Source organism: Saccoglossus kowalevskii, chromosome 13, assembly GCF_978046115.1.
Source record: "Saccoglossus kowalevskii chromosome 13, keSacKowa6.1, whole genome shotgun sequence".
NCBI lineage: Eukaryota > Metazoa > Hemichordata > Enteropneusta > Harrimaniidae > Saccoglossus > Saccoglossus kowalevskii.
This window is the reverse complement of record NC_140653.1, coordinates 18,883,320-18,905,671: the sequence shown is the minus strand read 5'-3', so window position 1 is coordinate 18,905,671 and position 22,352 is coordinate 18,883,320. Positions and strand designations below refer to the sequence as shown.

The 22,352-nt window shown below is 39.4% G+C and overlaps 2 protein-coding genes across 2 annotated transcripts in view; one reads left to right on the top strand and one right to left on the bottom strand.

Moving 5' to 3' along the window:
- Positions 1 to 287: 287 nt before the first annotated feature.
- Positions 288 to 2,149, bottom strand: LOC100376199 (cytochrome P450 1B1-like). The gene has a single exon (XM_002731683.3). It carries the CDS (start codon positions 2,145 to 2,147, stop codon positions 639 to 641), a length of 1,509 nt encoding a protein of 502 aa, XP_002731729.3. The 5' UTR covers positions 2,148 to 2,149; the 3' UTR covers positions 288 to 638.
- A 15,364-nt stretch (positions 2,150 to 17,513) lies between these two features.
- LOC100376048 (methyl-CpG-binding domain protein 2-like) overlaps positions 17,514 to 22,352 on the top strand; it is a 29,904-nt gene continuing 25,065 nt past the window's right edge. The window contains exons 1-2 of the mRNA XM_085507012.1: positions 17,514 to 17,872; positions 19,557 to 19,857. Of these exons, the coding sequence (XP_085363138.1) occupies positions 17,760 to 17,872; positions 19,557 to 19,857 (414 nt within the window). The 5' untranslated portion in view covers positions 17,514 to 17,759. The remainder of the gene's footprint in view (positions 17,873 to 19,556; positions 19,858 to 22,352) is intronic.

The window sequence follows — 22,352 nt, the reverse complement described above, 5'->3', positions numbered from 1 at the left end:
GTTCATTTTGTGTGAATGTGGTGTTGAAATTAAAGCCATCACCCCTGATACAAATAATGTATGCTCTGTCATTTACCAGCTGCAATCGTGATACATGTAAACTGAACAGACTTGTAAATTAAGGTTAAACAGAAATTCCTTGTGGGACTGGTCTATATAGAAGGGGACAAGGGGGTAGCTGGTACAGGTTACAGGAAGTAAAAAAATGCATTTTTCGTTTTTACAGGAAATAAAAAGAAAAGTTCCAATTGAAGTAAAAAATAGTATTTGACACTTTACAGATAAAGCAAATTCCTAATTACATTTTAATAACATACTTGATATTTTGTGTTTAAGAATCAAAATTAGAAATTGCGTATGAATTACGACATTTAATGTTGAAAATGCTTTATATGCTTACAAAAAATAGGATATTTGTACAAATTACCGACGAATAAAATAGCTGATTGCATTTTATACCTTGTCCATCTCTACGAATTTACGTGTTTTATTTATTTAAATTACATTATTACGATATTAAAAACAATTGATTACAGCTTACGAAAATACCCCTTGCCGACCCTCTATATATAATAAGATCGTTTCTGGTCATTTTCTAAATTTGATCTATAGTTATGAAAATGATAATCAATGTCGTATTATCGCTGTGTAACAATAACCCTGAATGGATCTTCTCGTAGCTGAAGTCCATCGCGGAATTTGACTTGTGGGATATCTCCTTGAATCTTGTCAAAGCGACATTGGTGTAATAAAATCACAAAGATAAGATGCGTCAGTGTGACCGCCATCTGTTCGCCCGGACATCGGCGTTTTCCTACGCCGAACGCCATCATCTGTGCAACTGTCTTTTTATTTAAGCTGCCGTCGTCGGAAAGGAACCTTTCAGGGCGAAATTGGTGTGGTTCGTCCCATATTGCTTCGTCGTAGTTAGCGGACCATATATTCGGTATAAGAGGCGTGCCTTTAGGAATATCATAACCAAATATGTTTGTGTTGTCCATAGTGCAATGCGGCACTGCTGGCGACGAGACAGAAGTGACTCGCATTACTTCATAGACAACGGCATAGCTGTACGGCAACTTCGTGCGATCCGAAAGTTGTGGCAGCCGTTTTCTACTGACTACATCGTCAATATCGTATAGTAATTTGTTTTGGACTTCTGGGTAAATTATCATGTGTAATATCAGTAAATATATTGCGTGGCTTATTCCAAAAACTCCAGCTCCAAACATATTGCATAATATATTACAAATGTGTTCGTGACTCCACACTTTCTTGGCATCCGACGGGTCGCCTGTATTTCTTATCAAGAGCATGTTGTCCATGATATCTCGCGGGATGCCCGACTCGATTTCTTTATGTTCCGCCATTATGTCAGATACAAACCTTTTCTGGAAGAGAACTAGTTCGTCGAAGCGATTTTGTATACGGCTTGGTAGGATTCTTAACACCGGTAGAAAGTCATGTGGGTTACCCATGCTGCGAATGGCGTCGTGGAAATATTCATCGCAACTGATCAAATTCGTGAAATCATCGTTATCGTAGTCGTAGTTTTTGCTGTAGTATACCAAACACGAGATTTTTGCAACCGCGTTGTGGATATGTTGGCGCATGTCAACGGCTTTCCCATTCTTTTCTGTCACTATTCTTATCATTTTAGTTGTCTCCATAACAACTAAATCTTCAAGCTCTCGTTGCCTGTCTACGACGAATATTTTTAACGACGACTCGATCATCCTTTTTTGCTTCTTCCAGATTTCGCTGTAACTGCTGTACGCAAAGTCAGAACCTGTCCCATTGTTTTTCATCATAGTATAGAAGTTTGGTCTTCCAGCAAACACAGCCGCTTTCTTGAACAAAGCCTCGCGTATGGCTTCGGCACCATTAAGTATGACCACGTTCGTATTGCCTAGTTGAATTTGAAACACGTCACCATATTGTTTTGCCATGTTCATCAGTGTTAGGCATGGTAAATCACCAAGAGAAAACAGAGATCCAACTACGGGCCAGCCTATTGGACCAGGCATTCCACGTATGCTTGTTGTCCGCATTATTCGTGTAAGAATTACAACTAGCAGAACGGTTATTAAGGCCAATACACACAGTGACTGCAAGTTAGACATACTAACCGTTATTTCCATCCACATCGCCATGTTTGTATTGCTCCGATTTCGAGAAGGATTTACATGTAATTTTATAATCCAGTCTACTACTATTTTTGTCAACAGCGTTTATTTGTTTCAGATTCGCGCGTCATAAAAACATCACGTGACGTGATTAATTATTTATGAAGACGTTCGATTCGGACAAACAAATGTGTGAACAAAAAACTGACGGGAATGATAGAGGCATTCAGACAATGAGATTTTTTAAGATTCACACTAAATTACCGAAAATTTGTTTTTCTTGATTTGTTCTGTTTCCCTCAATTCCATTTTTTGATAAATCTTAATAGCGATAAAATTAAATATTCTCCAAATAATAATTATGCTGGTGGCCTGTCCAACCACTGTGTATATATTCGTGTGTTCAACGTAGCTAGTATCCGATGATGTTTTAAAGTGGTGTGTCCGGCCAGGATTTTCCGAACCAGAATAGTATCTTATTGGTTTGATGGGTCATTGAGCAAAATATTATAAAAAAAGTAGAAAGTAGAAAACTAAAAAAATGTGAAGTGTAAATTATGAAATAAATAAATAAACAAACGAACAGTCTGGCTCGTCAATGGAGAGGTTTAATCACGTGCCACGGAGGCGTCCCAGGCATTACGATCGCTTGATGTCGCATTTCAACAAGCAGACGACAGGTTGTATAAAAGGGATCTGTGACGTTTTTCACGAAAATGTGTCTTAGGTTGAAGCCTTCTCATATTGTTTTGTGGAAGTCTCAATAATACAGTTTGACAGAGAATCAAAAAAAGTTACACACGCACACCGTTGACTAATACTAAAACGAATAATCATAGACAGAAATTGAAACAATTTTTTTCCCGTGAAGAAATTTTTTTTTTATTATTTTTTTATTGAAGTCCAAAGTATACAATATACATACTTACAGTGCTTTGAATAAATAGAATCACATGTGTCTGAGAAACCTTCAACAAATATACGTTGTTTATAATATTGTCAACTGAATGCATATATTTGTCTGCTATGTGCGCTAAAATATGCGCACATGTAAACAAAAATCGCAAGTAGCATTTAGTGTTTCCAACTCGTTCAACCAGAATAACATCTTGTTAATCAGATGGGACATTGCGCGAAATATCTTTTGAAAAGATGAAATGTGTGAAGTGGAAGCTATGGAATATATAAAATGAATAAATAATAATTTTATGACTAGCTTGGCTTACTCATGAAAGGTTGGTAATTAAATACATGGATCAACAACAGTGTGTGCATTTTGAGAACTATTTATGTTACATCAAATTCAGGATTTGAACCCTTGCCCTTGCAATGTAAAAGTACATGGAGCTGGCAGAATTGGAGTTAAACTTTGCCTGGTACAGTCAATGTAAAAGTACATGGAGCTGGCAGAATAAGCGTTAAACCTTGCCTGGTTCAGTCAATGTAAAAGTACATGGAGCTGGCAGAATAAGCGTTAAACCTTGCCTGGTCAAGTCAATGGAAAAGTACATGGGGCTGGCAGAATAAGCGTTAAACCTTGTCTGGTACAGTCAATGTAAAAGTACATGGAGCTGGCAGAATAAGCGTTAAACCTTGTCTGGTTCAGTCAATGTAAAAGTACATGGAGCTGGCAGAATAAGCGTTAAACCTTGCCTGGTCAAGTCAATGGAAAAGTACATGGGGCTGGCAGAATAAGCGTTAAACCTTGTCTGGTACAGTCAATGTAAAAGTACATAGAGCTGGCAGAATAAGCGTTAAACCTTGCCTGGTCAAGTCAATGTAAAAATACATGGGGCTGTCAGAATAAGCGTTAAACCTTGCCTGGTTCAGTCAATGTAAAAGTACATGGGGCTGGCAGAATAAGGGTTAAACCTTGCCTGGTTCAGTCAATGTTAAAAGTACATGGAGCTGGCAGAATAAGGGTTAAACCTTGCCTGGTTCAGTCAATGTAAAAAGTACATGGAGCTGGCAGAATAAGGGTTAAACCTTGCCTGGTTCAGTCAATGTAAAAAGTACATGGGACTGGCAGAATAAGTGTTAAAACTTGCCTGGTCAAGTCAATGTAAAAGTACATGGAGCTGGCAGAATAAGCGTTAAACCTTGCCTGGTCAAGTCAATGTAAAAGTACATGGAGCTGACAGAATAAGCGTTAAACCTTGTCTGGTTCAGTCAATGTAAAAGTACATGGAGCTGGCAGAATAAGCGTTAAACCTTGCCTAGTTCAGTCAATGTAAAAGTACATGGAGCTGGCAGAATAAGGGTTAAACCTTGCCTGGTACAGTCAATGTAAAAAGTACATGGGGCTGGCAGAATAAGCGTTAAACCTTGTCTGGTACAGTCAATGTAAAAGTACATGGAGCTGGCAGAATAAGCGTTAAACCTTGCCTGGTCAAGTCAATGTAAAAGTACATGGAGCTGACAGAATAAGGGTTAAACCTTGCCTGGTTCAGTCAATGTAAAAGTACATGGAGCTAGCAGAATAAGCGTTAAACCTTGCCTGGTTCAGTCAATGTAAAAGTACATGGAGCTAGCAGAATAAGCGTTAAACCTTGCCTGGTCAAGTCAATGTAAAAGTACATGGGGCTGGCAGAATAAGCGTTAAATCTTGTCTGGTACAGTCAATGTAAAAGTACATGGAGCTGGCAGAATAAGCGTTAAACCTTGCCTGGTTCAGTCAATGTAAATGTACATGGAGCTAGCAGAATAAGCGTTAAACCTTGCCTGGTCAAGTCAATGTAAAAATACATGGGGCTGTCAGAATAAGGGTTAAACCTTGCCTGGTTCAGTCAATGTAAAAGTACATGGGGCTGTCAGAATAAGGGTTAAACCTTATCTAGTCAAGTCAATGTAAAAGTACATAGGGCTGGCAGGATAAGGGTTAAACCTTGCCTGGTCAAGTCAATGTAAAAATACATGGGGCTGGCAGGATAAGGGTTAAACCTTATCTAGTCAAGTCAATGTAAAAGTACATAGGGCTGGCAGAATAAGCGTTAAACCTTGCCTGGTTCAGTCAATGTAAAAGTACATAGGGCTGGCAGGATAAGGGTTAAATCTTATCTGGTCATGTCAATGTAAAAGTACATGGGGCTGTCAGAATAAGGGTTAAACCTTGTCTGGTCAAGTCAATGTAAAAGTACATAGGGCTGGCAGGATAAGGGTTAAACCTTGCCTGGTTCAGTCAATGTTAAAGTACATGGAGCTGGCAGAATAAGGGTTAAACCTTGCCTGGTTCAGTCAATGTAAAAGTACATGGAGCTAGCAGAATAAGCGTTAAACCTTGCCTGGTTCAGTCAATGTAAAAGTACATGGAGCTGGCAGAATAAGCGTTAAACCTTGCCTAGTTCAGTTAATGTAAAAGTACATGGGGCTGGCAGAATAAGCGTTAAACCTTGCCTGGTTCAGTCAATGTAAAAGTACATGGAGCTGGCAGAATAAGCGTTAAACCTTGCCTGGTTCAGTCAATGTAAAAGTACATGGAGCTAGCAGAATAAGCGTTAAACCTTGCCTGGTCAAGTCAATGTAAAAGTACATGGGGCTGGCAGAATAAGCGTTAAATCTTGTCTGGTACAGTCAATGTAAAAGTACATGGAGCTGGCAGAATAAGCGTTAAACCTTGCCTGGTTCAGTCAATGTAAATGTACATGGAGCTAGCAGAATAAGCGTTAAACCTTGCCTGGTCAAGTCAATGTAAAAATACATGGGGCTGTCAGAATAAGGGTTAAACCTTGCCTGGTTCAGTCAATGTAAAAGTACATGGGGCTGTCAGAATAAGGGTTAAACTTTATCTAGTCAAGTCAATGTAAAAGTACATAGGGCTGGCAGGATAAGGGTTAAACCTTGCCTGGTCAAGTCAATGTAAAAGTACATAGGGCTGGCAGGATAAGGGTTAAACCTTGCCTGGTCAAGTCAATGTAAAAATACATGGGGCTGGCAGGATAAGGGTTAAACCTTATCTAGTCAAGTCAATGTAAAAGTACATAGGGCTGGCAGAATAAGCGTTAAACCTTGCCTGGTTCAGTCAATGTAAAAGTACATAGGGCTGGCAGGATAAGGGTTAAATCTTATCTGGTCATGTCAATGTAAAAGTACATGGGGCTGTCAGAATAAGGGTTAAACCTTGTCTGGTCAAGTCAATGTAAAAGTACATAGGGCTGGCAGGATAAGGGTTAAACCTTGCCTGGTTCAGTCAATGTTAAAGTACATGGAGCTGGCAGAATAAGGGTTAAACCTTGCCTGGTTCAGTCAATGTAAAAGTACATGGAGCTAGCAGAATAAGCGTTAAACCTTGCCTGGTTCAGTCAATGTAAAAGTACATGGAGCTGGCAGAATAAGCGTTAAACCTTGCCTAGTTCAGTTAATGTAAAAGTACATGGGGCTGGCAGAATAAGCGTTAAACCTTGCCTGGTTCAGTCAATGTAAAAGTACATGGAGCTGGCAGAATAAGCGTTAAACCTTGCCTGGTTCAGTCAATGTAAAAGTACATGGAGCTAGCAGAATAAGCGTTAAACCTTGCCTGGTCAAGTCAATGTAAAAGTACATGGGGCTGGCAGAATAAGCGTTAAATCTTGTCTGGTACAGTCAATGTAAAAGTACATGGAGCTGGCAGAATAAGCGTTAAACCTTGCCTGGTTCAGTCAATGTAAATGTACATGGAGCTAGCAGAATAAGCGTTAAACCTTGCCTGGTCAAGTCAATGTAAAAATACATGGGGCTGTCAGAATAAGGGTTAAACCTTGCCTGGTTCAGTCAATGTAAAAGTACATGGGGCTGTCAGAATAAGGGTTAAACTTTATCTAGTCAAGTCAATGTAAAAGTACATAGGGCTGGCAGGATAAGGGTTAAACCTTGCCTGGTCAAGTCAATGTAAAAATACATGGGGCTGGCAGGATAAGGGTTAAACCTTATCTAGTCAAGTCAATGTAAAAGTACATAGGGCTGGCAGAATAAGCGTTAAACCTTGCCTGGTTCAGTCAATGTAAAAGTACATAGGGCTGGCAGGATAAGGGTTAAATCTTATCTGGTCATGTCAATGTAAAAGTACATGGGGCTGTCAGAATAAGGGTTAAACCTTGTCTGGTCAAGTCAATGTAAAAGTACATAGGGCTGGCAGGATAAGGGTTAAACCTTGCCTGGTTCAGTCAATGTTAAAGTACATGGAGCTGGCAGAATAAGGGTTAAACCTTGCCTGGTTCAGTCAATGTAAAAGTACATAGGGCTGGCAGGATAAGGGTTAAATCTTATCTGGTCAAGTCAATGTAAAAGTACATGGTGCTGGCAGGATAAGGGTTAAACCTTATCTGGTCAAGTCAATGTAAAAGTACATAGGGCTGGCAGGATAAGCGTTAAACCTTGTCTGGTTCAGTCAATGTAAAAGTACATCGGGCTGGTAGGATAAGGGTTAAATCTTACCTAGTCAAGTCAATGTAAAAGTACATAGGGCTGGCAGGATAAGCGTTAAACCTTGCCTGGTTCAGTCAATGTAAAAGTACATAGGGCTGGTAGGATAAGCGTTAAACCTTGCCTGGTTCAGTCAATGTAAAAGTACATAGGGCTGGCAGGATAAGGGTTAAACCTTGCCTGGTTCAGTCAATGTAAAAGTACATGGAGCTGGCAGAATAAGGGTTAAACCTTGCCTGGTTCAGTCAATGTAAAAGTACATGGTGCTGGCAGGATAAGGGTTAAAACTTGCCTAGTTCAGTCAATGAGCTGGCAGAATAAGCGTTAAACCTTGCCTAGTTCAGTCAATGTAAAAGTACATGGAGCTGACAGAATAAGCGTTAAACCTTGTCTGGTTCAGTCAATGTAAAAGTACATGAGGCTGGTAGGGTAAGGGTTAAACCTTATCTGGTCAAGTCAATGTAAAAGTACATAGGGCTGGCAGGATAAGGGTTAAACCTTGCCTGGTTCAGTCAATGTTAAAAGTACATGGGGCTGGCAGAATAAGGGTTAGACCTTGCCTGGTTCAGTCAATGTAAATGTACATGGAGCTAGCAGAATAAGCGTTAAACCTTGCCTGGTCAAGTCAATGTAAAAATACATGGGGCTGTCAGAATAAGGGTTAAACCTTGCCTGGGTCAGTCAATGTAAAAGTACATGGAGCTGGCAGAATAAGCGTTAAACCTTGCCTGGTTCAGTCAATGTAAATGTACATGGAGCTAGCAGAATAAGCGTTAAACTTTGCCTGGTCAAGTCAATGTAAAAATACATGGGGCTGTCAGAATAAGGGTTAAACCTTGCCTGGTTCAGTCAATGTAAAAGTACATGGGGCTGTCAGAATAAGGGTTAAACCTTATCTAGTCAAGTCAATGTAAAAGTACATGGGGCTGGCAGGATAAGCGTTAAACCTTGCCTGGTTCAGTCAATGTAAAAAGTACATGGAGCTGGCAGAATAAGGGTTAAACCTTGCCTGGTTCAGTCAATGTAAAAAGTACATGGGACTGGCAGAATAAGTGTTAAAACTTGCCTGGTCAAGTCAATGTAAAAGTACATGGAGCTGGCAGAATAAGCGTTAAACCTTGCCTGGTCAAGTCAATGTAAAAGTACATGGAGCTGACAGAATAAGTGTTAAAACTTGCCTGGTCAAGTCAATGTAAAAGTACATGGAGCTGGCAGAATAAGCGTTAAACCTTGCCTGGTCAAGTCAATGTAAAAGTACATAGGGCTGGCAGGATAAGGGTTAAACCTTGCCTGGTTCAGTCAATGTTAAAGTACATGGAGCTGGCAGAATAAGGGTTAAACCTTGCCTGGTTCAGTCAATGTAAAAGTACATGGAGCTAGCAGAATAAGCGTTAAACCTTGCCTGGTTCAGTCAATGTAAAAGTACATGGAGCTGGCAGAATAAGCGTTAAACCTTGCCTAGTTCAGTTAATGTAAAAGTACATGGGGCTGGCAGAATAAGCGTTAAACCTTGCCTGGTTCAGTCAATGTAAAAGTACATGGAGCTGGCAGAATAAGCGTTAAACCTTGCCTGGTTCAGTCAATGTAAAAGTACATGGAGCTAGCAGAATAAGCGTTAAACCTTGCCTGGTCAAGTCAATGTAAAAGTACATGGGGCTGGCAGAATAAGCGTTAAATCTTGTCTGGTACAGTCAATGTAAAAGTACATGGAGCTGGCAGAATAAGCGTTAAACCTTGCCTGGTTCAGTCAATGTAAAAGTACATGGAGCTAGCAGAATAAGCGTTAAACCTTGCCTGGTTCAGTCAATGTAAAAGTACATGGAGCTGGCAGAATAAGCGTTAAACCTTGCCTAGTTCAGTTAATGTAAAAGTACATGGGGCTGGCAGAATAAGCGTTAAACCTTGCCTGGTTCAGTCAATGTAAAAGTACATGGAGCTGGCAGAATAAGCGTTAAACCTTGCCTGGTTCAGTCAATGTAAAAGTACATGGAGCTAGCAGAATAAGCGTTAAACCTTGCCTGGTCAAGTCAATGTAAAAGTACATGGGGCTGGCAGAATAAGCGTTAAATCTTGTCTGGTACAGTCAATGTAAAAGTACATGGAGCTGGCAGAATAAGCGTTAAACCTTGCCTGGTTCAGTCAATGTAAATGTACATGGAGCTAGCAGAATAAGCGTTAAACCTTGCCTGGTCAAGTCAATGTAAAAATACATGGGGCTGTCAGAATAAGGGTTAAACCTTGCCTGGTTCAGTCAATGTAAAAGTACATGGGGCTGTCAGAATAAGGGTTAAACTTTATCTAGTCAAGTCAATGTAAAAGTACATAGGGCTGGCAGGATAAGGGTTAAACCTTGCCTGGTCAAGTCAATGTAAAAGTACATAGGGCTGGCAGGATAAGGGTTAAACCTTGCCTGGTCAAGTCAATGTAAAAATACATGGGGCTGGCAGGATAAGGGTTAAACCTTATCTAGTCAAGTCAATGTAAAAGTACATAGGGCTGGCAGAATAAGCGTTAAACCTTGCCTGGTTCAGTCAATGTAAAAGTACATAGGGCTGGCAGGATAAGGGTTAAATCTTATCTGGTCATGTCAATGTAAAAGTACATGGGGCTGTCAGAATAAGGGTTAAACCTTGTCTGGTCAAGTCAATGTAAAAGTACATAGGGCTGGCAGGATAAGGGTTAAACCTTGCCTGGTTCAGTCAATGTTAAAGTACATGGAGCTGGCAGAATAAGGGTTAAACCTTGCCTGGTTCAGTCAATGTAAAAGTACATGGAGCTAGCAGAATAAGCGTTAAACCTTGCCTGGTTCAGTCAATGTAAAAGTACATGGAGCTGGCAGAATAAGCGTTAAACCTTGCCTAGTTCAGTTAATGTAAAAGTACATGGGGCTGGCAGAATAAGCGTTAAACCTTGCCTGGTTCAGTCAATGTAAAAGTACATGGAGCTGGCAGAATAAGCGTTAAACCTTGCCTGGTTCAGTCAATGTAAAAGTACATGGAGCTAGCAGAATAAGCGTTAAACCTTGCCTGGTCAAGTCAATGTAAAAGTACATGGGGCTGGCAGAATAAGCGTTAAATCTTGTCTGGTACAGTCAATGTAAAAGTACATGGAGCTGGCAGAATAAGCGTTAAACCTTGCCTGGTTCAGTCAATGTAAATGTACATGGAGCTAGCAGAATAAGCGTTAAACCTTGCCTGGTCAAGTCAATGTAAAAATACATGGGGCTGTCAGAATAAGGGTTAAACCTTGCCTGGTTCAGTCAATGTAAAAGTACATGGGGCTGTCAGAATAAGGGTTAAACTTTATCTAGTCAAGTCAATGTAAAAGTACATAGGGCTGGCAGGATAAGGGTTAAACCTTGCCTGGTCAAGTCAATGTAAAAATACATGGGGCTGGCAGGATAAGGGTTAAACCTTATCTAGTCAAGTCAATGTAAAAGTACATAGGGCTGGCAGAATAAGCGTTAAACCTTGCCTGGTTCAGTCAATGTAAAAGTACATAGGGCTGGCAGGATAAGGGTTAAATCTTATCTGGTCATGTCAATGTAAAAGTACATGGGGCTGTCAGAATAAGGGTTAAACCTTGTCTGGTCAAGTCAATGTAAAAGTACATAGGGCTGGCAGGATAAGGGTTAAACCTTGCCTGGTTCAGTCAATGTTAAAGTACATGGAGCTGGCAGAATAAGGGTTAAACCTTGCCTGGTTCAGTCAATGTAAAAGTACATAGGGCTGGCAGGATAAGGGTTAAATCTTATCTGGTCAAGTCAATGTAAAAGTACATGGTGCTGGCAGGATAAGGGTTAAACCTTATCTGGTCAAGTCAATGTAAAAGTACATAGGGCTGGCAGGATAAGCGTTAAACCTTGTCTGGTTCAGTCAATGTAAAAGTACATCGGGCTGGTAGGATAAGGGTTAAATCTTACCTAGTCAAGTCAATGTAAAAGTACATAGGGCTGGCAGGATAAGCGTTAAACCTTGCCTGGTTCAGTCAATGTAAAAGTACATAGGGCTGGTAGGATAAGCGTTAAACCTTGCCTGGTTCAGTCAATGTAAAAGTACATAGGGCTGGCAGGATAAGGGTTAAACCTTGCCTGGTTCAGTCAATGTAAAAGTACATGGAGCTGGCAGAATAAGGGTTAAACCTTGCCTGGTTCAGTCAATGTAAAAGTACATGGTGCTGGCAGGATAAGGGTTAAAACTTGCCTAGTTCAGTCAATGAGCTGGCAGAATAAGCGTTAAACCTTGCCTAGTTCAGTCAATGTAAAAGTACATGGAGCTGACAGAATAAGCGTTAAACCTTGTCTGGTTCAGTCAATGTAAAAGTACATGAGGCTGGTAGGGTAAGGGTTAAACCTTATCTGGTCAAGTCAATGTAAAAGTACATAGGGCTGGCAGGATAAGGGTTAAACCTTGCCTGGTTCAGTCAATGTTAAAAGTACATGGGGCTGGCAGAATAAGGGTTAGACCTTGCCTGGTTCAGTCAATGTAAATGTACATGGAGCTAGCAGAATAAGCGTTAAACCTTGCCTGGTCAAGTCAATGTAAAAATACATGGGGCTGTCAGAATAAGGGTTAAACCTTGCCTGGGTCAGTCAATGTAAAAGTACATGGAGCTGGCAGAATAAGCGTTAAACCTTGTTTGGTTCAGTCAATGTAAATGTACATGGAGCTAGCAGAATAAGCGTTAAACTTTGCCTGGTCAAGTCAATGTAAAAATACATGGGGCTGTCAGAATAAGGGTTAAACCTTGCCTGGTTCAGTCAATGTAAAAGTACATGGGGCTGTCAGAATAAGGGTTAAACCTTATCTAGTCAAGTCAATGTAAAAGTACATGGGGCTGGCAGGATAAGCGTTAAACCTTGCCTGGTTCAGTCAATGTAAAAAGTACATGGAGCTGGCAGAATAAGGGTTAAACCTTGCCTGGTTCAGTCAATGTAAAAAGTACATGGGACTGGCAGAATAAGTGTTAAAACTTGCCTGGTCAAGTCAATGTAAAAGTACATGGAGCTGGCAGAATAAGCGTTAAACCTTGCCTGGTCAAGTCAATGTAAAAGTACATGGAGCTGACAGAATAAGCGTTAAACCTTGTCTGGTTCAGTCAATGTAAAAGTACATGGAGCTGGCAGAATAAGCGTTAAACCTTGCCTAGTTCAGTCAATGTAAAAGTACATGGAGCTGGCAGAATAAGGGTTAAACCTTGCCTGGTACAGTCAATGTAAAAAGTACATGGGGCTGGCAGAATAAGCGTTAAACCTTGTCTGGTACAGTCAATGTAAAAGTACATGGAGCTGGCAGAATAAGCGTTAAACCTTGCCTGGTCAAGTCAATGTAAAAGTACATGGAGCTGACAGAATAAGGGTTAAACCTTGCCTGGTTCAGTCAATGTAAAAGTACATGGAGCTAGCAGAATAAGCGTTAAACCTTGCCTGGTTCAGTCAATGTAAAAGTACATGGAGCTAGCAGAATAAGCGTTAAACCTTGCCTGGTCAAGTCAATGTAAAAGTACATGGGGCTGGCAGAATAAGCGTTAAATCTTGTCTGGTACAGTCAATGTAAAAGTACATGGAGCTGGCAGAATAAGCGTTAAACCTTGCCTGGTTCAGTCAATGTAAATGTACATGGAGCTAGCAGAATAAGCGTTAAACCTTGCCTGGTCAAGTCAATGTAAAAATACATGGGGCTGTCAGAATAAGGGTTAAACCTTGCCTGGTTCAGTCAATGTAAAAGTACATGGGGCTGTCAGAATAAGGGTTAAACCTTATCTAGTCAAGTCAATGTAAAAGTACATAGGGCTGGCAGGATAAGGGTTAAACCTTGCCTGGTCAAGTCAATGTAAAAATACATGGGGCTGGCAGGATAAGGGTTAAACCTTATCTAGTCAAGTCAATGTAAAAGTACATAGGGCTGGCAGAATAAGCGTTAAACCTTGCCTGGTTCAGTCAATGTAAAAGTACATAGGGCTGGCAGGATAAGGGTTAAATCTTATCTGGTCATGTCAATGTAAAAGTACATGGGGCTGTCAGAATAAGGGTTAAACCTTGTCTGGTCAAGTGAATGTAAAAGTACATAGGGCTGGCAGGATAAGGGTTAAACCTTGCCTGGTTCAGTCAATGTTAAAGTACATGGAGCTGGCAGAATAAGGGTTAAACCTTGCCTGGTTCAGTCAATGTAAAAGTACATGGAGCTAGCAGAATAAGCGTTAAACCTTGCCTGGTTCAGTCAATGTAAAAGTACATGGAGCTGGCAGAATAAGCGTTAAACCTTGCCTAGTTCAGTTAATGTAAAAGTACATGGGGCTGGCAGAATAAGCGTTAAACCTTGCCTGGTTCAGTCAATGTAAAAGTACATGGAGCTGGCAGAATAAGCGTTAAACCTTGCCTGGTTCAGTCAATGTAAAAGTACATGGAGCTAGCAGAATAAGCGTTAAACCTTGCCTGGTCAAGTCAATGTAAAAGTACATGGGGCTGGCAGAATAAGCGTTAAATCTTGTCTGGTACAGTCAATGTAAAAGTACATGGAGCTGGCAGAATAAGCGTTAAACCTTGCCTGGTTCAGTCAATGTAAATGTACATGGAGCTAGCAGAATAAGCGTTAAACCTTGCCTGGTCAAGTCAATGTAAAAATACATGGGGCTGTCAGAATAAGGGTTAAACCTTGCCTGGTTCAGTCAATGTAAAAGTACATGGGGCTGTCAGAATAAGGGTTAAACCTTATCTAGTCAAGTCAATGTAAAAGTACATAGGGCTGGCAGGATAAGGGTTAAACCTTGCCTGGTCAAGTCAATGTAAAAATACATGGGGCTGGCAGGATAAGGGTTAAACCTTATCTAGTCAAGTCAATGTAAAAGTACATAGGGCTGGCAGAATAAGCGTTAAACCTTGCCTGGTTCAGTCAATGTAAAAGTACATAGGGCTGGCAGGATAAGGGTTAAATCTTATCTGGTCATGTCAATGTAAAAGTACATGGGGCTGTCAGAATAAGGGTTAAACCTTGTCTGGTCAAGTCAATGTAAAAGTACATAGGGCTGGCAGGATAAGGGTTAAACCTTGCCTGGTTCAGTCAATGTTAAAGTACATGGAGCTGGCAGAATAAGGGTTAAACCTTGCCTGGTTCAGTCAATGTAAAAGTACATGGAGCTAGCAGAATAAGCGTTAAACCTTGCCTGGTTCAGTCAATGTAAAAGTACATGGAGCTGGCAGAATAAGCGTTAAACCTTGCCTAGTTCAGTTAATGTAAAAGTACATGGGGCTGGCAGAATAAGCGTTAAACCTTGCCTGGTTCAGTCAATGTAAAAGTACATGGAGCTGGCAGAATAAGCGTTAAACCTTGCCTGGTTCAGTCAATGTAAAAGTACATGGAGCTAGCAGAATAAGCGTTAAACCTTGCCTGGTCAAGTCAATGTAAAAGTACATGGGGCTGGCAGAATAAGCGTTAAATCTTGTCTGGTACAGTCAATGTAAAAGTACATAGGGCTGGCAGGATAAGGGTTAAACCTTGCCTGGTTCAGTCAATGTTAAAAGTACATGGGGCTGGCAGAATAAGGGTTAGACCTTGCCTGGTTCAGTCAATGTAAATGTACATGGAGCTAGCAGAATAAGCGTTAAACCTTGCCTGGTCAAGTCAATGTAAAAATACATGGGGCTGTCAGAATAAGGGTTAAACCTTGCCTGGGTCAGTCAATGTAAAAGTACATGGAGCTGGCAGAATAAGCGTTAAACCTTGCCTGGTTCAGTCAATGTAAATGTACATGGAGCTAGCAGAATAAGCGTTAAACCTTGCCTGGTCAAGTCAATGTAAAAATACATGGGGCTGTCAGAATAAGGGTTAAACCTTGCCTGGTTCAGTCAATGTAAAAGTACATGGGGCTGTCAGAATAAGGGTTAAACCTTATCTAGTCAAGTCAATGTAAAAGTACATGGGGCTGGCAGGATAAGCGTTAAACCTTGCCTGGTTCAGTCAATGTTAAAAGTACATGGGGCTGGCAGAATAAGGGTTAGACCTTGCCTGGTTCAGTCAATGTAAAAGTACATGGAGCTAGCAGAATAAGCGTTAAACCTTGCCTGGTTCAGTCAATGTAAAAGTACTTGGGGCTGGCAGAATAAGCGTTAAACCTTGCCTAGTTCAGTCAATGTTAAAGTACATGGAGCTGGCAGAATAAGGGTTAAACCTTGCCTGGTTCAGTCAATGTAAAAGTACATGGAGCTGGCAGAATAAGCGTTAAACCTTGCCTGGTTCAGTCAATGTAAAAGTACATGGGGCTGGCAGAATAAGCGTTAAACCTTGCCTAGTTCAGTCAATGTTAAAGTACATGGAGCTGGCAGAATAAGGGTTAAACCTTGCCTAGTACAGTCAATGTAAAAGTACATGGAGCTGGCGGAATAAGGGTTAAACTTTGCCTGGTCAAGTCAATGTAAAAGTACATGGAGCTGGCAGAATAAGCGTTAAACCTTGTCTGATTCAGTCAATGTAAAAGTACATGGAGCTGGCAGAATAAGCGTTAAACCTTGCCTGGTACAGTCAATGTAAATGAAATTGGAGCTGGCAGAATAGGCGTTAAAGATCAAAAGAAAGATTTCCTTCGACAATGTGTGCTTAGCGTAAATACCGGTATCGAGAAAGCTTCAAAAGGGGATATTGATGTTTCTTTTTAAAACTACGATTCAATAGTACAGTTATTTCTAAATACCGGATGTGTCGTGTAACTTTTAGTGGCTTACCACTATAACAAGGGTCTTTTTGTAAATTAAGGGGAAAGTTGCACTTTTTAAGGAATTTTCAGTAGAAGTACTAGCGGGATTTTTAGAACTCCCTCTGTTCTACACGTATTTTTGCGTTTTTTAAAAAATAATTACCCCATGATGTTTAACTGTGTTTTAGCACTTTGCGTGGGGTGGATGTGGCTCGGGCAATTAACAATACGGTTCTGTAGTAGCTGCGAATCAAACAAGGCTACTACGCGAACTGAATGATTTATTATCATGATGATGTACACTGATCTATGCTTCCATGGTAACATGAAACACCATTCTTCCGTATATAATTTCTTAGAACACAATCGCAAAGCAAAATAACCTTCTCGTGTCAACACAAATTAAAAAAGATAATTTAGAATATCAAGAAGTTTGCCCTCAGTCCTGATATGTATTTGTTTTCACCTTGTGTCATCAGCCAGCATTTTCCAATATTGGAACCAATGATAATGGCGTTTTAATACTAACATATAATATACTTATTGATTGACACAACACTGATTTTGGAAAGTACAGCAGTAAGGTTACTAAAACTACAAGACAATAAAAAAAGTGATTAACAGTAAAAGATAAAATGTGCATGCAACTTAAAAAATTATATTTACAAATTATAAGATTCAATATCTATTAACATTATAATACATCTATAATTATACTGTTATTTTGTACTTATATAGAAAAAAGAAAAAAAAAACTGTTTGATGAGTGAAATCCATATTTCAAAGGATTATGGAGAATACATAACATAGCCTTAGCAAAATATTTGAAGAGCACAATTTTTAAAACCACAGAATGTAACTAATTAATTTTTTTTTATTTTTTCTTTAAATTTTATCTTTTTTGAATTTTGTGTATTTTCATTTTGTTTTGTATTTATGTTTTTTAAACCATCTGAAGGTTTTATGTAGTGTTATAAAGTTATTATAATTGTACTATGGGCTGCTCCGGGGGGAGGGGGGCTGCTATTGAAGAGCCGTCAATCTTAAAACTACAACAATAATTTGTTTATACAGGTGACCTAAAACTTTTTAAAGTTTTATTGCAAAATGAATAAATTCTGGGTATTTTCATTTATGTGTAGAATTGAACCATTATATAATTAGACATGCAACTAGTGAAAACGAATACCATCCAATACAATCAAAACTGAACCACGGCGGCGCTCTGTTTGCGAAATTGGTCACTCAGCTGACGCGCATTGATTCCTTGATTCCAATAATTAATCAAACACTTATTTGCAGATTCATGTGAGATATTTGAAATATAAATATCATTTTATATATCACATCGTTTATACATTGGTCGGGGAAAGGGACGAACAAGGTTGCATTTATTGCCTTATATCAAAGTTGTATGGAACTACTTATTAGGCATGACCCTTAACATGGCGTAGTGGTCGAGTCAAGGGGTGTGATTAGCCCGAAACGACGTGAATGGTGTTAGTATTGTTTTTCCCCCCGTCTTCTTGAAATCCTTTTAATATATAAATGGAAAAACGACGGGTTGACGACTGTTCAGCCTTACCCAAAGGCTGGAAAAGAGAAGAAGTGATCAGGAAGTCTGGTCTATCGGCCGGCAAATCGGATGTTTACTACTTCAGGTTCGTGCCGATTTATTTACAACGCGCCATGTGTAAGAACTTCCTGTCGATTTCATTGTTCTCTGTCAGTCGGCGGGTGGTTCGACCATAAACAATACACACTTTCATCGTCAACTTCAGCAGCCACCAGTGCGTTATCATTTTTCGTTTGATAGCTGTCTATAATGACCGATTAATGCCACTATTGACGTCACCCAGCTCCCGATATATTTGTGCAACTTGATCATTCGTACTCATTCTCTGGGCGACGGAAATCTGTACTACTAGTTAGGGTTAGGGGTTGTCGGAAGTACACAATAATACAAACTCCATGAAATAATATATCTTACTCTGCAAACACCGAAAATCTGACTTTACTGTCGTACGCCAGTAAGTATTGCTACATTGGCGTGCCCAAGGATTTATAATAAAACTTGCAACTTGTAACACGTATGGTTATATACGATGTACGTCTCACTAAAAGCCAACTCCTGCGATTTGCATACGTTTGAAAGTGATTCGGTTCAATGTACACTTTTCGAACATACTTCTAAGCATGGAGGTATAAACCATGTTCCATGGATAACCTCCATGCTGATGCATGTTCTAAGTAATGTCGTCACAGAGCGCAGTGGTTGCTTGGAGGCGTTTTATTGCATGTATTTTTATTACATGCTCTGTCATAACGTTGCCAAAAAGGATCTGAGATGCAGTTCTTTCACAGATTCAGTGAATACTGTACGTTAGGATGTATAAAATGTAGGTTTAATTCGCAATTTAGGGATCATCTCACTGTTCATGTAACTTCTTTGATCTTTTTTGAGATCGTCATTGCTTATACCTGGGCATACACACTCTAATCTTATAAATATTTGGTATGACGTAATATAGCGCAAATATTAAATCAACGACTACTGTTATACACTTGTATCACCATAGTTGTGGGTTCATAGCTCTTCTTGCGTTGGTCTTTACTATTTGTGATGGTATTTTAGTCATTTCTGATGGTATTTTAGTCATTTTTGGTACATATGGTGTTTATTAAATATTTTCAGAAATTTTGATTTTATTGACACAGAAGAGTTATGGTAATTCCCACAAAAGTGTATTGCAAATAAATTTTGATAAGGTTGCACTATTTTCTTGTATCGTGCCATTGAAACTATTGCCAATCGATAAAATGTTTATTCAGCACCTGCTAGAGCAAAAACCATGTTTGTAAACAGCAGTTGTATATTAGGTTGGTCTCTTAGGTCTGAACTGTTATCAAATAAGATTTTGAAAGTCAAAACAATTTACACAACAGCATTCTATCTGAACCGAACTACTGCTCTTCTCATCAATTAATAGAAGATTATCTCCAATCTATCGGTATCTTGGGGCCATATGAGAGCCTAGATTTGCCCAAGAGCTGAATATAACAGCGTCCTCAATTACTTATAAAAACAACATGGCTGAAAGCGATTTTGATGTCGTGCTTGTGTTGTTTCTTTACATGGCAGTTCATAGAAACAGATGCTTCCTCGCAAAGCCATAGTAGAGTGCTTCTATCGAATTAATGCAAAACTATGGTGATAATCACCTGTGTCTGTGGACACGAGAAGGTCATTGTATTATATTAAAATTATATTCCAGTATACATTGGATTGCTGGATTGGATTTTAATTTAAGCATGGTGATCTAAAATTCTGTTATTTCTTTTCAGCCCAAATGGAAAGAAATTTCGAAGTAAACCTCAACTGGCCAGATTTCTTGGAGATTCATTTGATCTTAGTACATTTGACTTTAGGACAGGTAAAATTTCTGCTGCAAGTATCAGGAAAAGTAAACGACTTCGGAATGTTCACTATGACTACAGTAAAGGAACTCGGCATGATGCAACCCTTATTTTACCAATACGACAGACGGCTTCCATCTTTAAACAACCAGTATCCAGTATCACTAACCATCCTATCAGTAAAGTACGAGCTGAAGGAAAGCAGGATCTCACAGACCAACCCAAACAGGTAATAACCAGTATTCATCATACAACTGCTCCATGTAATGTTGAATAATGCCTACACATTAACATTTAGTGTTAATCTTGGTTCCATCCCCGATTCCCCATAAAAGCAAGAAATCTTCTTTTTTATGGCAATCATGATGTACTGTCAAATACTTGATTTTATTTGGAGTTAATTTTTACTGAAAACAGTTTTTGGGTGTTTTGTGAGGAGTATATTTTTCCCGATTTTTAGAGTTCAATGTAAAAGATAGTTAAATCATGAAAATAAAGTTTTTTACAGTAGGTGAAAATATCTGTCAAGCTGCACAACATTGTTTTGTATGAGACGGTTCATGGAAGTACCAGGATGTGTGACTTATAGGGGGTCATGAATAAATTACCAGGATGTGTGACCTTTTGGGGTCATGAATAAATTACCAGGATGTGTGACTTGTAGGGGTCTTGTATAAAGTACCAGGATGTGTGACCTTTAAGGGTCATGCATAAAGTACCGGGATGTGTGACTTCTAGGGGTCATGAATAAATTACCAGATGTCTGACCTTTAGGAGTCATGTATTAGTCATTTTTGGTTCATGCAAGTACCAGGATGTGTGACTTATGTAGGGGTTATGTACGAGGCATACTCATCAGTGTTCTCCACAAGGGGTTTTACGTGGGCCTATTATGTGTTAAGGCAGCCTAGTGACTGTCAACACCCAAAATGCACAACTGAAATAATTTATAAAAACACAGCCCCTCTTTGCGTGGTCTGTAAACACATGGAAGTCTATTGTCCTGGGGCTGGTTGTGGGTAAATAAATCGTTCACACCTTGTGGACAATTAGCCACACCACTGAGTAAGTTCAGTACTGTGGAATACTTTATTTTCGCTGGAATTAATTTTCAAAATAAATTCCAAGCGAAAATAAAGTATTCTACAGTATATCAAAAACAAAATAGCGTCTGTAAATAAATTCTCATCAGGGCAAGAAATTTCTCAATTTCTGGCAGTGCTAAAGAACTGCAGGCTGTTATTCTTAGAGACATGATGTCACCAGCATTGTAAACTACATTCCAATTATATGCTTGGAAACAAAAATAATGCAGTGTTCCCCCCAGCATTCAATTTGTGTGCCACGCTGCTTTCCCTGCCCCCCACTGTGGTCTCGAGCCGCCACGGTGATTAGTAAGACCGCCACAGTGCTTTTTTCATTGTTCATCCTGTGAACTGTATTACGAAATATAGAAAGAAATACGTACTGTGGAATACTTTATTTTCGCTGGAATTAATTTTCGCTGAAAAGGCTTTTTGGGCGTTTTGCTTGGAATTTATTTTCACTGATTTTTCATGAGTTTAATGTGGAATATAGGAAAAAAAGTATATTCGCTGGATTTTATTTTCACGGAATCATCCCTTCAGCGAAAATAGCGAAAATAAAGTATTCTACAGTATTACGAAATATAGGAAGAAATCTTGCCACACTTCCGACCAGGACTATTGTCCGAAGTACCGACCGACACGCATCCTGCCAGTCGTGGATTATAATTTGTAAACAATAGACGTAGTCGCACGATGTGGTAGTATAAACAATACAAGTTATTAATTTTGTAAAATTAGCACCTCTTTGTTCGCAAGTTCAGTCGTTAGATTGAAAGCTAACATTTGTTCAAAATCAATTCCATCCCGATATAACATGGGCAAAGCGGAGTTCACGATCAGTTTACGCTACTCAAGAAAAAAACGTGTTTATTGCTTGATTGGGTAAAATACATTTAAACTTTTATCATCGCGAATCATGTGAAACTCTTCTTTCAAGACTTCTTTTACCTTTTAAAAATTGCTTATCACATATTTCATAGAATTTTAGCTTTCAATCTAAAGACTGCGTCTATCGTCAGAAAATATTTACTTACTTACAAACAAAGAGGTGCTAATTTTACAAAATTTACTTGTACATGTATTGTTTAAAGCCACTACCACATCGCACGACTATGTCTATTGTTTACAAATTATTATTCACGACTGGCAGGATGCTTGTCGGTCGATACGCAAGTATAATAACAATATGACAATAGTCCTGGTCAGAAGCGTTTCCGTTGTGGTTGCTAATTTTGAGTGCCAGTCGGGCCGACCAGCGTGACGAGATCCCCAATGAAAAAAGCACTGTGGCGGTCTTGCTAATCACTGCGGCGGTGTCAGATCGGTGTGGCAGCAAATCGAAGCACTGTGGCGGCACCGCCACGCTATTTACATCTTGGGGAGAACACTGTACGAATAATGAACAATTTTTTGAAGGAGAATGTTTTTGTAGTAAATAAGATCATGGAAGTCGAGAACATATTCCTGGCTAAAACGTTTCAAATGCGTTTCATTTAGCCTTTTACAATTTATTTGTTTGTTTGTTTTTAATAGTCTGCAGCATTTCCATTTCGATTTGACAATGTTTCATTTTTAAATTCAAACTCTTCTAAATTGTGAAATGTAATATTTTGACTCCAATGGAAAAAATATTTGC

Excerpts from the sequence above, each read along its gene's own strand:
- LOC100376199 (XM_002731683.3), bottom strand. The coding sequence starts at position 2,147 with ATGTGGATGGAAATAACGGTTAGTATGTCTAACTTGCAGTCACTGTGT.